This window comes from Dipodomys ordii, unplaced genomic scaffold (assembly GCF_000151885.1).
Source record: "Dipodomys ordii isolate 6190 unplaced genomic scaffold, Dord_2.0 Scaffold87, whole genome shotgun sequence".
Lineage (NCBI taxonomy): Eukaryota > Metazoa > Chordata > Mammalia > Rodentia > Heteromyidae > Dipodomys > Dipodomys ordii.
Window position 1 is genome coordinate 1,293,111 of NW_012267303.1, and position 13,876 is coordinate 1,306,986.

The 13,876-nt window shown below is 50.8% G+C and overlaps 1 protein-coding gene across 3 annotated transcripts in view; it reads left to right on the forward strand.

Annotated features, from left to right (window-relative positions):
- Tbc1d22a (TBC1 domain family, member 22A) overlaps positions 1 to 13,876 on the forward strand; it is a 299,373-nt gene that overhangs the window by 104,347 nt on the left and 181,150 nt on the right. For all 3 annotated transcript variants that reach the window (XM_013025776.1, XM_013025777.1, XM_013025778.1), the window contains one exon: positions 5,302 to 5,416. In XM_013025776.1, the coding sequence (XP_012881230.1) occupies positions 5,302 to 5,416 (115 nt within the window). The remainder of the gene's footprint in view (positions 1 to 5,301; positions 5,417 to 13,876) is intronic.

Genomic DNA, 13,876 nt, shown 5'->3' on the forward strand with positions numbered 1-13,876 from the left:
CATACAGGGTTCTTGAGGTGTGTGGTAAGATGGTTTTGCTTGTCGAATCTACTAGTGTGGTAAATTTGATTAGTAGATTTCCTGGTATGGAGCCACCAGGCATTCTTACGATAAATCCGAATTGGTCATGCTGAGTGTCATCTTCAGTGCATCACAGGATTAAGTCTGTGGCCATCTAGTGGACATGACTGCAGGAAATGGAAGTCAAGTTCCTCTTCCATTTGGAAAATGGTCTTAACCACTTATTGATCCCTCACGTGTGTCTTGATACGTAATCACATCAGCTGGGGCTGCTTATGTGTTCAGGATGACACTGGGATGTTTGGTTTGGAAGTGTCATTTCTTTTCAGTCCTTCTTTTGAACTTAAAAACTTCTGTTTCTTCTGTGGAACACATAAGTTAACTGCACAAAACGAGCATAGTTGAATAAGGCAAATGTGGAATAATCTGTTTGAGGCAGTTCTCCGTGTCAGTGGTGGTGTAGCCACAGTCAACGGCTGGCTTGGCCCCCTTGGTGTGCACTTCAGTGGTGTGTGCTTGCCTGGAAATCCACATTCTGACCGGGTCGGTTTGGGTTTCACTCCCTGGTGTCATCCTTCGTGCAGGGGAGTGTGCCCTGTGAGTCATGCGGCAGGTCCCATTTTGTAAATAGCTCTTCTCTCTGAACCTGCTCTGCTGTGGGCCTTCAAGGGCTATCAGCCCCAGGGTCTCCCGAATGTCACCATATTTTGTTGCTTCTCTCAGTGGTGCTGCTCCTGTGTGGTAGAATTACGATGTTTGCAGACTTCTGCAGTCAGATTCTCCGTCAGTAATCACGAGCACAGCGACATTGTCAGCTCAGGATGTTTCCCGTTTTAGCATGCAGGTCGCCTCCGCCCCCTCGTGCCTCTGCACGCTGTGCTGTGCGGGGCCATGCTCTGCTGCAGAGGTGTGTGGAGGGTGTTTGATGAGAAGAACAAGTGAAGACAGAAAGTCCTCTGAGCAGGCGCCTCTCCAGCCTCCCAGCGCTGCTGTGACGTTCAGGAAGGATGTTTTGAGTTTTGAGTCAGGATGTGTGTGGTGGAGCGCAGGTGTCTGCAGCTTGGTAGGCAAATGGACAGCCTCTAGCTTTCTAATTTCTTCAGCCCTGGTGCTAACAAGCAGTAGCTACCAGTTTTCTTACTGTTGTTGAGTATTCAGTATGCACTACTTTGTAGAAGAGCTTTGGGTTTTGATGAATTCTAGCTCTTACAGAGACATGAGCATGAAGAGTAGGAACAGACTTTCACCAGCTAGTGGCATCCACGGAGCCCCTTCAGCTCAGCATGAGTTTCCATGCTGTGCCCAGGCTGGGGCGTCCCGCCCTGCCGTCTTCTAGGCCCTTCCCCGGAGGCATGTTCGCATCGTTCTGAGGTCATGCGCTCTGGCAGGTCTGTTCTTTATTACCCTGCTCTGCTTCCATTATGTCTCGGCATCTTTACCTTTCCTGTGCAGGCTGCCCGGAGAGAGCCTGGGTATGACGGTGTGGGGGCTGCGGCCCCAAGATCGCCAGGAACACCTGGCAGGGATGTGGGCAACACTTGTGCCCCCCACAGCCCCCGGCTGAGACCAGCGTACACACGCTGGGGAATCATACAGAGGTGTAACTGGAAGTACCCTCTTGACTGTGTTCCAGCTTGTCCACAGAAGAGGAGGCAGTGGAGGAGGAGGACTGCGGAAGTGCCTGGACTCAGGCAGTGTTATGTTGCTGGTGCCTTTTGCTTCACAGCCACCGAGCCACCTGTTTCTTGCTGGGCTGCTCAGGAGCCCCCGACCACCAGCACATAGCCCCATGTAGTTTGGAGGAGTCGGGGGCCCTGTCAGGGGTATGAGGCATGGACTGAACCTGCCCCTTCTCCCTCCAGCCTTTCCAAGCACGTAGCCTTTCCCCTCTGGCTGACCATTATGGAGAGGGGTCCTTTAAAGGGTCCTTACTGCCTGGTCTCAGATGAAGGATCCAGGAGCGGAGGCTGGACTGTGCAGCAGTACACTTGGGCAATGGCAGAAGCATAGCCGGCCAAGAAGGGCCGTGGTACCCCAAGCACCACAGGTCTCAGGGCACAGCGAGGGTCCTGGGCGTCCATGTGTGCTCCAGGAAGTGCTGGGCTTCATTTGTACCCTTTCAGGTGTCACTTCGTTACCCTTTGAAAAGGATTGTTTGGCAAGCAGTCATAGGCTCAGCAGTCCTTGCTCAATATAGTCCTTGAAAAATAAGTGCAGTTATTTATTTAGCACATGTCTCTCCTGCTGGGGAGAGTCCCTCTCTCCATGGCAGGCTCCCAGTGTTTCCACGCAAAGTCACATGGTGAGGGGCTGCAGGTGGTCCTTGGGCCACTACTCAGTGTGCTCAGCCAAGGCCTTCGTGCTCTGTGATGGGCGAGAGAGGGGAAGAATGGGCTGGGAGTGTGCTGACTGTGGAGTGTTTGCCTAACTTGCACGAAGCCCAGTGCTCCAACCCAGCGCCACAGATACAAGAGGAGAAACCAAAAACACATTTCAACTCAGTTCTCAGGTCTTCTTATGAGAGCCGAGCCCCAAGCTCCTGTGGCTTTCTGAGGGGTCCTGGGACCCAACTTGGCTCCCCAGTTTCAGAGGATTTCAGAAGGGAGATTTTGTTAAACCATCCCATTTGCACTTTCAAAAGAGAAACAGTAAGTCATATGAAGTAGTTTCATTAAGATAGAAGTCCAAGGACTCCAGAGCCAGTAGGGAAAAACTTGGGATGCAGGGCTGCCTCAGCCCTCAGGTGCCAGCAGCGGCTCGGCCAGCACCCCGGCTGCACCCAGGTCCCCACTACCTCCATGTGATTGTTGCCTTTTTGTGCTGTCTTTCCCAATGCGAGCTGATTAGACAGTGGATTGGTTTGGCTTTGTGCTAGAAATCTACCAGCCCCCAGAGCTGCCCCGTGGGGGCGGGGGAGAGGAGGGGAGCTGTGCTCACTGGAGAGGGGGGAGCAGGGGGCCAGTGGAGCTCCAGCCCAGTGTGCTGCTTGATGTAACTGCCGGGGGCAGAGGTTGGCTCAGGGTCCTGGGGTGCAGCCAGAGGGCAGCCTTCATCTCGGGGGCCAGGGATGGGTGCTCATTTTTTGGTGTCATCTCATTTGCTGAGGCCTAGGGCGGCTGTGGAATCAGTGAGTGATCCTCCACTCCCACAGTTGCCAGGTCCCATCTCTGCAGATAGAGTTCCTCCTCTTCTTCTTCCTCCTCCACTCCTCCCTCCCTCCTCTTCCTCCTTTCCTTTCTCTCCCTCCCTCCCTCCCTCTCTTCTTGTGCTGGTCCTAGGGCTTGAACTCAGGGCCTAGGTGCTGTTCCTGGGCTTTTTTTGGCACTCTACCCCTTGAGCCATAGCTCCACATCTAGAATTTGGTGGCTAATTGGAGTCTCACAGACTTTCCTGTCTCAGATCTCAGCCTTCTGAGTCACCGGGATTACAGGCGTGCACCGCTGGCACTTGGCTGGTGGAACTCGTCTTAACTGTGATGGTGACGTAGGTAGAGCATACCTGGCCTCTTCATATGCCCCTCGCCTGCAGAGCCTGAATCTCTAAAGGCACAGCTGCCATTATAGGAAAGCAGTTACCAGTGCGGTGCCATGCAGGGAGGAGGCAGTACTGCTCAAGGCGCTGTAGGAGCACCTGCGACCTTAGGGCCAGAGAGGGAGACAGTGTCACTCTCCATGGGACCTCTCTGCTGTCAGCCTGCCAGCCTGCCTGCCCAGAAGTCATTTGTCTCTTACATGTGAGCTATGAGTGCCTTTATTTATGTGGCACAAGGATTAAAAACGCATCATTAAAAATAGAATTCCATCTTGTCAAAAGAGATCAAGTAGAGTTAAAACTCAATAAGTTGACCTGTCTAATAGCTTTCCTTAGCTGGCAAAACATCTGAGTGCTGAAGCTTTCCCATGATGCTCCTCGCAGTGCAGCCGTGGAGAGGCGGACGCTGCATTCCAGAGGCCGGGGAAGCAGAGGTGGGGAGGGCAGAGGCCTGGGCAATGTTGTGGTGAGGGGAGATGGTGATTGCTGGTTGTCGTGTTCATGGGGGGCTAGGCAGCCACCCACTGCTGCCCGTCCAGGCCGCTGCTCTCCTGGGGCCCTGGCATCAGTTCTCACCGGGCCGGGGGAACCGGGTCACTGCCCTGATTTCAGGGTGGGGCTGACTCTAGCGTGCAGGGGGTCTGCGTCACGGTGCACATCCCTGCCTACCCCACGCAGACAGACGCTCACCATTTGCACACGTCTCTTCTCTGTGTGCCTTCCGGGGAGGGCAGGCCGCTCAGTCCCACTGCAGTGCTGCAGTGCTGGGCTGCGGAGGGCCAGTGAGTAGGGGTGTGTGTGTGTGAACATATGAGCATTTCAGTTTCTGTGGCCAGAGGTCTAGGTGTGGCTCAGCTGAGTCCCCTGCCAGGGGTGCCTCGTGCCTAGCCCAGGTGTTAGTGGGGATCATGGCCCCATCCCCGGGTGCTGGCCGTGACGCGTCCTCGGGTAGGGACCTTCTCATGCTGTCAGGCGCTCAAGGCCGTCCCCAGCCACGCTGCCTGCTTGCTTTTTGCCACGCTCTGGTGGTGTCCTGTTTCCCCCTCCCAGGCCCCCGAATACTCTGTCTACTTTCATCTGTATCTCGGTGCCCACTGCCCAACTAGAAGCAACTGGATCCTCAGCGTTGAGGCTGGCATGCCTTCTGGGCCCCTCTGAGGCTGCTGTGTTAGGATGCCGTGGCCGTGGTGTGGTGAGGGGAAGTGAGAGAGGAGGAGGAGAGGTTGCGGGAATACGCATTGGAGGAGGCTGGGGCAGCCCCTGGCCTAAACGTGTCTTTGTGGGAGATGATAACTGCCGACGGTTGAAAGAAACCTGTTTACCTCATAAGGGGAATTCAGAGCATCCATTCTTCTATCTATATTCCATCCATCTGTCCATCCATCTCTCTACCACCCACTTGCCTCTCTACCTGTCCACCACTAGGAAGTATCCCCGATAGGCCAGGTGCAAGGCACAGGCCCACCCACCATGTACCTGCAGAGCCTGGAGAGGACCCCTGGGTCGGCCACAGGGAGCTTGGGTCGTGGATGGCAGAGACAGGAGTTGATGAAGGACCCCACAGGGCCCAGAGTCACTGAAGAGATTCTTGGACTTCTACAAAGAAATCAAACGATGGTTTTTGTGTTTGTGTTTTCATGCTAGGGATACTGAGTGAAAAATAACATGCATTTTTAGCATAAGAGTGAATGCATTTGAAGCTTCCTCTGTGTTTGTTTCTTGCTTCATTCCTGTTGTATTTTCTTTCAGATTTTTGAAAGAATCTTGTTCATATGGGCCATCCGTCACCCTGCCAGTGGATACGTGCAGGGGATAAATGACCTCGTCACTCCTTTCTTTGTGGTCTTCATTTGTGAGCACATAGGTAAGGGCCGATCACAGATATTAAACATGAACTTCAGTGGGCTTTGTCTGTTGATTTGCATAATTATACCAATATTGAAAATGGCTATTACATTTGATGGTAATGATAGAGTATTAATTTTAATCATTGATGCTAGCTTTAAAAATGCCTTTAAATACTCATGCTCAACTTCTTTCATTGTTGTGATATAGTCACAATTTTAATGTCTGCTTTTCGATAATGGGTGAAGTGAAATGAATATATTTTGGAATTTGGTTTATTTCTAATAGCCACCAGAACACTGACTTTAATGGTTGAGAGTTAAATGGAAAGGTTAGGTTACTTTTAGGTGAACGCCTTGCTTACACTCTAAAAACTAAATTATGATATATTATCACTTCCTGTCTAGTAACATTTTCTTTTGTGACAGTATTAATTACATGAAAAATGACTAGATTCACAAAGATTTGGAAGGGGTTGTGCTGTTCATGCGTATTGTAAATTTCCCTTTTTTATATTAGAATAGCAAACTGTAATATGGCATTCCTGGTTTAAAAGTGGTTTAAGTTTTTTGTTGTTGTTGTTGGTCATGGGGCTTGAACTCTGGGCCTGAGAGCTGTCCCTCAGCTCTTCAGCTCAAGGTGAGCGCTCTACCACTTGAGCCACTTTCAGTTTTCTGGTAGTTAATTGGAGAAGAGTCTCACAGACTTTCCTGCTCAGGCTGGCTTTGAACCGCGATCCTCAGATCCCTTAATAGCTAGGATGACAGGCGTGAGCCACTGGTGCCCCGTGGTTGTTACCCCATGTGTGGAACTGTGATGAAAGCCTAAAGGAGGTTTTACAGTATTTGGTACTTGGTCATTTGGCCCTGTGTGCTTGGGCAGATCACCAAGGCAGGTAGGAGTGTGACGGAGGAGCTTCTTCGCCTCATGGTGGACAGGAAGTAGACAGAAGTGAGGGGCCTGCTTCAGTCTTGCTTCCTCCAGCTAGGTCCCAGTTCCTAATAGCTCCACAACCTCCCAAACTAGTGCCGCCAGCTGGAGACTAAGCATCCAACACATAATCTGTTGGGGACATAACTCTGGTACTTGTCTTGGTGTTGGCTGGCTTCTGGGCAGTTACGACTTTGGCCGTATGAGTCTCCAGGCTGCTTTAGCTCCCTGCTATGGTAATCTGGAGAGCCTGGGTTCCTTAAGGCCAAATCATCCTCCGGGGGTGAGAGCATAAACATTCACTGGGCTTTATAGCAGCCCGCCTCACTTCATTTCCATTTGTGATTTTATAGGAGGTCTTCTCATCACTAAGCAACTAATGAGAACCACCACTGCTCACCCCCTAATAGTCTCTTAAGTAGGGAGAGGCCGCTATCGAGAGCGCCCACATTCTGCCTCTCACCCCTCACTTGACAGCTAATGAAAATGTTCCTAATGATCCTGGAACAGTAGGACCTCTGTCAGTAGCCCTCAGAGTTGTTAATTGAAAGAAGACGTCAACGGAGATGTGATTAGAGAATTGATATTCTATGTTAAATAGACCATTTAATTGATGTGGTAAATAAGTTTGCCTTAACTACTTTACCACCAACTTAGGTTGTAAGACCCAGGCGGTTCTTCATGCGTTTGCCTGAGTATTAGCAAGACAGGACAAGGGAAATGACTGCGATGCTAATTGTCTGGTAGAAAGGACCACTGAAGAAAATGGAATTTTTGCTCTGCAAGTAGAGTCTTCTACTGGGCTTAGAGAGATGCTTCCTGCAATATCTGCCACACACACACACACACACACACACACACACACACTCCACATCAGGTGTACATACACCATACCGGGGTACACACACAAGAGCACACCACACATTTAGTGCATCCATCTGAGTGTTGTATTGGAACATCTGTGTAAGCAGATCATTGATTTCTGGCAGTTGACGTTATGTGGGCATTTTGGAGACTTCGGTCCTGGACTTTGGGGTGGGATTGGTGGACTGGTGGTCTTTGTAGGGCTTGCCTCCCAGGTCTGAGGAGTGCTCATTCCTGCAGTCCAGGTCCACGTCTCATCATGTGAGATAGTCTTACAGTGGCCTTCGTTGCTTCTGGGCTGTTTGGTCATCCTGCAGCCCTCCATGGAGACGCTCATGGAAACGGCTCTCATGAAGAGCACTGGGCTGCGGGGATGATTTCTGGCCAACCCCGCAGACCCTGTCGGATTACCGTGGCCTGCTGCCACCGTGGGCAAGCAGATGAACGGTGGATGTGGCCCCTGCCCCTTCGGAGCTCCTGGCAGTAGCGGGGAGGACAGATTTTAGGTGAGCAATTAAAAAGTTAATTAAAGTAATTAACGTTCCTGTTATCAGGAGGCAGCCCAGTGTGTGGTGGGAGCACATCCCAGCCTAGGGGTCAGAGGAGGTTGTGTGGACTAGGCCGCCTCTCACGAAGTGAGCCAGGCAGGGGAGACAGTCACACAGAGCTGCAGGAAAGCCAGACTGTCTGGAGGGAGGCAGTGCTGGCACCGCGTGGGGTGCAGGGGTGCAGGTGCTGGCTGGGGCCGCGTGGGGTGCAGGGGTGCAGGTGCTGGCTGGGGCCGCGTGGGGTGCAGGGGTGCAGGTACTGGCTGGGGCCGCGTGGGGTGGAGGGGGAAGGTGCTGGCTGGCACCACGTGGGGTGCAGGGGTGCAGGTGCTGGCTGGGGCCGCGTGGGGTGCAGGGGGGAAGGTGCTGGCTGGGGCCGCGTGGGGTGCAGGGGGGAAGGTGCTGGCTGGGGCCGCGTGGGGTGCAGGGGTGCAGGTGCTGGCTGGCACCACGTGGGGTGCAGGGGTGCAGGTGCTGGCTGGGGCCGCGTGGGGTGCAGGGGTGCAGGTGCTGGCTGGCACCATGTGGGGTGCAGGGGGGAAGGTGCTGGCTGGGGCAGCCTTGCTGGGTGAGTCAGAGTGAGACTCTGGGACCAGGCCCTCAGGAGGTGTCTCAGGAGTCCCTGCTCAGCTCTTGCGCACACCAGGCACCACACTGAGCCACCAGCTAGAGGCTAGCTCCTAGAAAGGGGAGCGTTACTGAGCTCCTACTTTGTAGTCTTTATGGAGGGGTCCTCCAATGCTTTTATTACCCAAGTCTTCATGCCACTCCTGCCTGGAGGGTGGATGGCCTGCTGCCCTCGCCATCCCTGGGGTGGGGGGAGACTTTCATCTGAAGTTGAAATGTGGTAAACAATTCCATTTAACTGAAGGAAAAAGAGACCTCGTGGACGTGGGACTCGGGGAAGGGTCCTCAGAGCTGCAGGCCAAGTAAGAATTGGACATCTCCCGGGAGTATGTGTTTGCTGTGTGTCCAGAGCTGTCCAAGCACAGCTGGCTCTGGGTGGCGAGGAATGGGCGACAGTGAGGCTGCAGGTGAGGTACTCTCAGGAGCCCTGGCAGCAGGGGTCTGGCCTGTCAGCACTGCCTCTTAGGGACATCAGCGCCACGCTGTGTGACTTGGGTGAGGAGGGCCTGGGATAGAGGAAGGGCAGCACTCCGTGGAGGGAGAGGGGCAGGAGGTGGATGGCGGTCCTGCCCAGGACCACACTGTCGTGCCTGAGTGTTAGAAGGGAGCTCTGTGCAGAGGATGGACTGGAAATGGGCTTGGGTGCCGGAATTCTAGGTTGTAAGACCCAGCCAGGCTGAGGTGCTGCTCCAGGGTTTGTGCTTGTGCAGAGTGGTGGATACAGCGTCCTGGGAATCACCAGGATGAGGATCTCACGGCAGGACTGTCACCGGCCCGAACAGTAGCAGCATCTGCCAGCCTCTTTCTTGTCACCTATCCCGTCTTCATCCAGTTACGGTGGTTACCACGCTAAAAGGAGCTTTACTGACATGTACACCAGGATTTTCAGGCACCTGCAGTGCTAAGTTTTGGAATAGTCACCATTTCATCTAGAATGTTCTTGCCATCCTCTGTGCCCATTAAAGGTCACCCCCTCTTTGTTCCTTCCTTGTGCTTGTCGGCGGCCCCGGCAGCTCCTGCTCTGCTCTGATGCTCTGCATCAGTGGAATCATGGAACACGGGCCTTCTGTGCCAGGCTCTCCCACCTTGCATCCTGGCTTCCAGGTTCACCCCTGGTGTGATGTAGGCCAGTGTTTCTTTCCTTCCCAAAGCCAAATAACATTCCATTTTATGGCTGTAGCACATTTTATGTATCCAGCCATCAGTGACAGACATTGAAGTTGTTCCCAGTTTTGGCCAGTAGGAATACTGTTCTCAGGAATATTTCAGCATCAGCTTCTATGGGGTGCGTGTCTTCGTTTCTCTTGGTCTTGTGGCTGGCAGGGGCACTGTGGGAATTCTATGGGCAACAGTGTGAGAAACTGACACACTTTTCCTAAGGGGTGTCTCAGTTTCAGAGCTGGTCCACATCCTGATCAACACTTGTCTTCATTAAAGAAAAACAAAATTTGGATAATTGATTTCTTTCTTTTTCTTTCTTTCTTTCTTTCTTATTGCCAGTCATGGGGCCTGAACTCTGGGCCTGGGTGCTGTCCCTCAGCTCTTCAGCTCAAGGCAAGTGCTCTACCACTTGAGCCACAGCACCACTTCTGGCTTTTTTCTTATGTGGTGCTGAGGAATCAAACCCAGGGCCTCATGCATGCAAGGCAAGCACTCTACCACTGAGCCACCTTCCCAGCCCCTAGATAATTGAATTGAAACACTTTTCCTTTGCATACAGTAGTTAGACAAGGAGGGGTGTTCATTGTGGCATTTCTGCTCATGTGTATAATACTCTAATCGGTTGCACTCCCCCTTCTCTCTTTCACATCTTCCCACTTTCCTGTAGAATTTCAACAGGTTTTATCATCCTGTTTGCACATGTACAAACTCCTTGGACCGTAGTTACCCTCATTCACGTGCCTTGTTAGCTTGGGCCCTTCCTGCCTGCTTCTGTTTTTACTTTTTACTTAAACTATTTTTTAAGACTTTGGTAAAACATGTTAGTTTAAGCATATAGGATTCTACCTCCTACACTGTGAACAGGTGGAGCCCAGGTACTGAACATGTGAATATGGAGATCCTATTGTCTGTACAGATAAGTAAAACGTCGTGGTGTTTAGCGTGCCCAGGGGCTGATGCCCGCAGTTCCCAGAGCAGGGTGCCCTCCCAGGAAGCAGTGCTTCAGACCTCATTGTCCTCTGTGGCAAACCAGACCTAGAGCGGAACATTTTCCCATGGTCAATAATGAAGAGCAATCTTGTGGTGATTGTGCCTTTACCTTTTAAGGAGATCTACGCATGGGTAGCTTTGCAATGTCCCTCAGCTGCCCGGCTCCTGATCACTGACATGTGTTCTGGTTTTTCCTCCTGTACCCTCTCTGAACCCAGGGCTGGCTTTTACATGAAACAGACCCTGCCGAGAAGGGCTCAGCACAGCCCAGACCTGCACTGCATTGCCACAAAAAGATTCTACTTAGACAGCTTGGAAGCACACCTTTTTAGCTATTGCGAACTATAAGGAAGTGGGAGGGAAAAAGTGGGAGCACCCGACAGCCACTGTTGAGAAGAGTGGATGTCTGGGCCATTTCCTGGGGACATCTGGGAGGGGCCCCTGCTCTTTCCCTCCCTGGGAGAGAGAGCTTGCTCTGCTGGGAGGGGCCTGCACCCACTGGGGCTTTGCTCTGACCTGGTGAGCCTTGGTATTAGATGTGGGAGCGGTGCGTGCCAAGCAGTGGATCTGGGCTCTTGCTCTCCTGCCCTGCGCTAGCCAGGCCTCCAAGCAGGCCTGGGCTGCTCCCGTGGGCTGCGGGTTCGAAGCAGAATTGCCGTCAGTTTCTTCCTGTATTCATGTGGCCCCAGTGCCTAGGCTCAGACCGGGAGCAAGGAGGGCTCAGATGGAGCCTAAGCTGTGGTTCTGTCTTGTCCTTGGCATTGGAGCACACGCACGTGCTGTCTTGGAGTTTCTCTGGTTCTCAGGCTGCGCGTCCCCATTAGCAGACTTGTGCAGGGCACCAGTGGCGACCCGCAGTCCCTTGTGGATGGCAGCTATTTTGTCCTTCTGTCTTTTTCTGCTGTTGCAGTTGAGAGCATATTACAGCTAACATTTGGTTTAATGCTTTTTTTTCTTCCTTTGCATCTACCAGTATAAAGCAAGCTTTCCACTATGCTATTAAGAAATCTTGGTAAAGTTCATCTGTACCCCCTGCATATGATGTTCAATTGAGGTAATATAGCATAATTCATGAAAACGTCCCATTATTGTTGGATTTTTTTTTCAGTTTTTTTTCTCCCTGTAGGCATGGTATAATTCTTATGTAAAACCTGTACTTTCTAAACAGTGACAATCATTTTCCTTTTAAGAATGTTGAATTTGGTTTAAAATTAAGCAACATTATTCCATCACCTGTAGTCCACAATTTAAGCAAAATATGGTGTTTTAGTTCAAATAAATATTTTCAGCCTAGTGAAAAATAAAGAAGTATGTTTTTGTTCTTTTTTGATTCTGTGCTATTTCAATTTAGAAGTGATTGTGCCGGGCACTTTGGACTGCTACCTTGGGGTGATTGAGTGCTATTGGGTGACATGGGAGGAATGATGAAGCTCAGATTTTGCAAGACAAAGAGTATTTCATGATTGGTTCTTACTGTCAGAATGTTTAATCTCAGATTGATTTGATTTTGTCTGTCATTTTCTTTTAAATTATGTTTGAAAGAAAAATATGGAAAGGGATTAGAATAAACAATGGATTTACTTAAGAACATTAAGACTATTTATTTTTATATACTTGTCTGTAAGTTTGAATCTCAAAAGTCTAGATTGTTTTAAATGTGTTTGTTTTGCCCAGAGAAGACATGTCAGCATGTGGCTCGCGGGGCCGGAGCACTGCTGCGCCTGCAATTAGTGCAGGCCTGGCATGGAGGTGAACTCCCACCGCACTCCTCAGGACCTGCAAGGGACACACTGCAGGGAAGGAGTCATCGGTAGTCAAAGTGAACCAGCCCTGCCATCTTCCCCTCCCTCTTCCCCTCTCCCTTCCCTTCCCCTTCTGGAGCCCTCTCCTTTCCCCTTTCTACACTCCCTAGTTGTTATCAGCCAGTGAATGTGGTTTTGAGGGAGGACCGGCGAGGGAGGGTACGTTAAACGTTGGTTTATGAGTGGCTTGCTTTTCCTTTCCTTGCTTGCATTTCACTTTTACTTGGTTGCGTATTGGTTTACTCATGTGTTGTGTTAACCCAGGTTGGAGCAAAGTACATGTTCTGCTGTTCTTCCTTGAGTGTTCCTCTCAGTGGAGGCACGTCAGGGGTCCACAGGTAACCTCAGAAACCTTGGAGTTTGGGTAAAGCAAGCTGCTTTGGTGGGTGGGGCGGGGGGGGGGCCGGGCGGGACTGGGCGGTAAGGACCTGCAACACAGCTGGTGATCGACTAGAGTGGGACTGGCCTGTGGGCCCCGCAGTGCCCGTGTGTGACCCCGCAGTGCCCGTGTGTGACCCCGCAGTGCCCGTGTGTGACCCCGGCCTGGATGCATTTGCATTTGCTGGTTGTAAGACACTTGCTAGTGACAAATTCAAACACAGCTCCACACACAGGTGCTGTGACTAGAATGTTTAGTGGGTTTCCTGTGGCCCTTTTGTCTGTGTACAATTTTACATGATAGCTACAATGCTGTGTGCACATTTCAGTATTGTTTTCTGTTAAATTGCTAAACATTTTCCAAAGTCATTCAGCATTTTCACAACTTCCATTTTAAATAGTGTTGACACAGTACTTCTAGTAATAGGCAGAAAAACTAGGCAGAGGATCAACCAAAAGTGAAAGATTGAGCACTCCTGAAAACCAACCAGTTCTCACAGACCTGTGAGTCACACCTGATCCAGCACCACAGGAGACCTCTCCCCGGCAGGCCCCTGGGGTGCCTCTGAGACAGAAGTATGCTGTGCTGGACAAAGAGCCCACAGGAAGCATGCAGAGCCACTCTTCTGTGCTGTGGCATTAAGTGAATCAGCGCTGTTTGAAGAAATATGTGGAAATTTTCTAACGTATCCCAAATAATCAAAAGATCAAAGCAGAAATCACAGGGACACAAGAGACAAAGCAGAAATCACAGGGACACACTAGGAGATAAAGTGAAAACTGAGCACACCCAAACTTGTGGGCATGGGAGAGCATGTTCCAGCTGAACGACAGAGTCACATAGGCATGCTGACTGTTAAGAAGATCTTAAATGGTAAGAGAACAAATTGAAGCCAGAATAAATGTAAGAAAACACTGAAGACTAGGTCAGAAAGCAGAAAATGATACATCTTTAGTTAGATTCACCAAAAGTGGAGGTGGGGGAAGTAGGCAAAGTACAAAAATGCTGGGTAATTTTGGAAACATGTAGAATCATGGGAATTCTGTGAATAACTACAAATTAGGTAATATACTTGAAATGTAGGAATTCCTAGAAAGATACAAATTCTTAGGCCTGGATATGCGGGTTAATATGTGATTAACATTCAGATCAGTAGCTCTTGAGGAGCAAATTATACC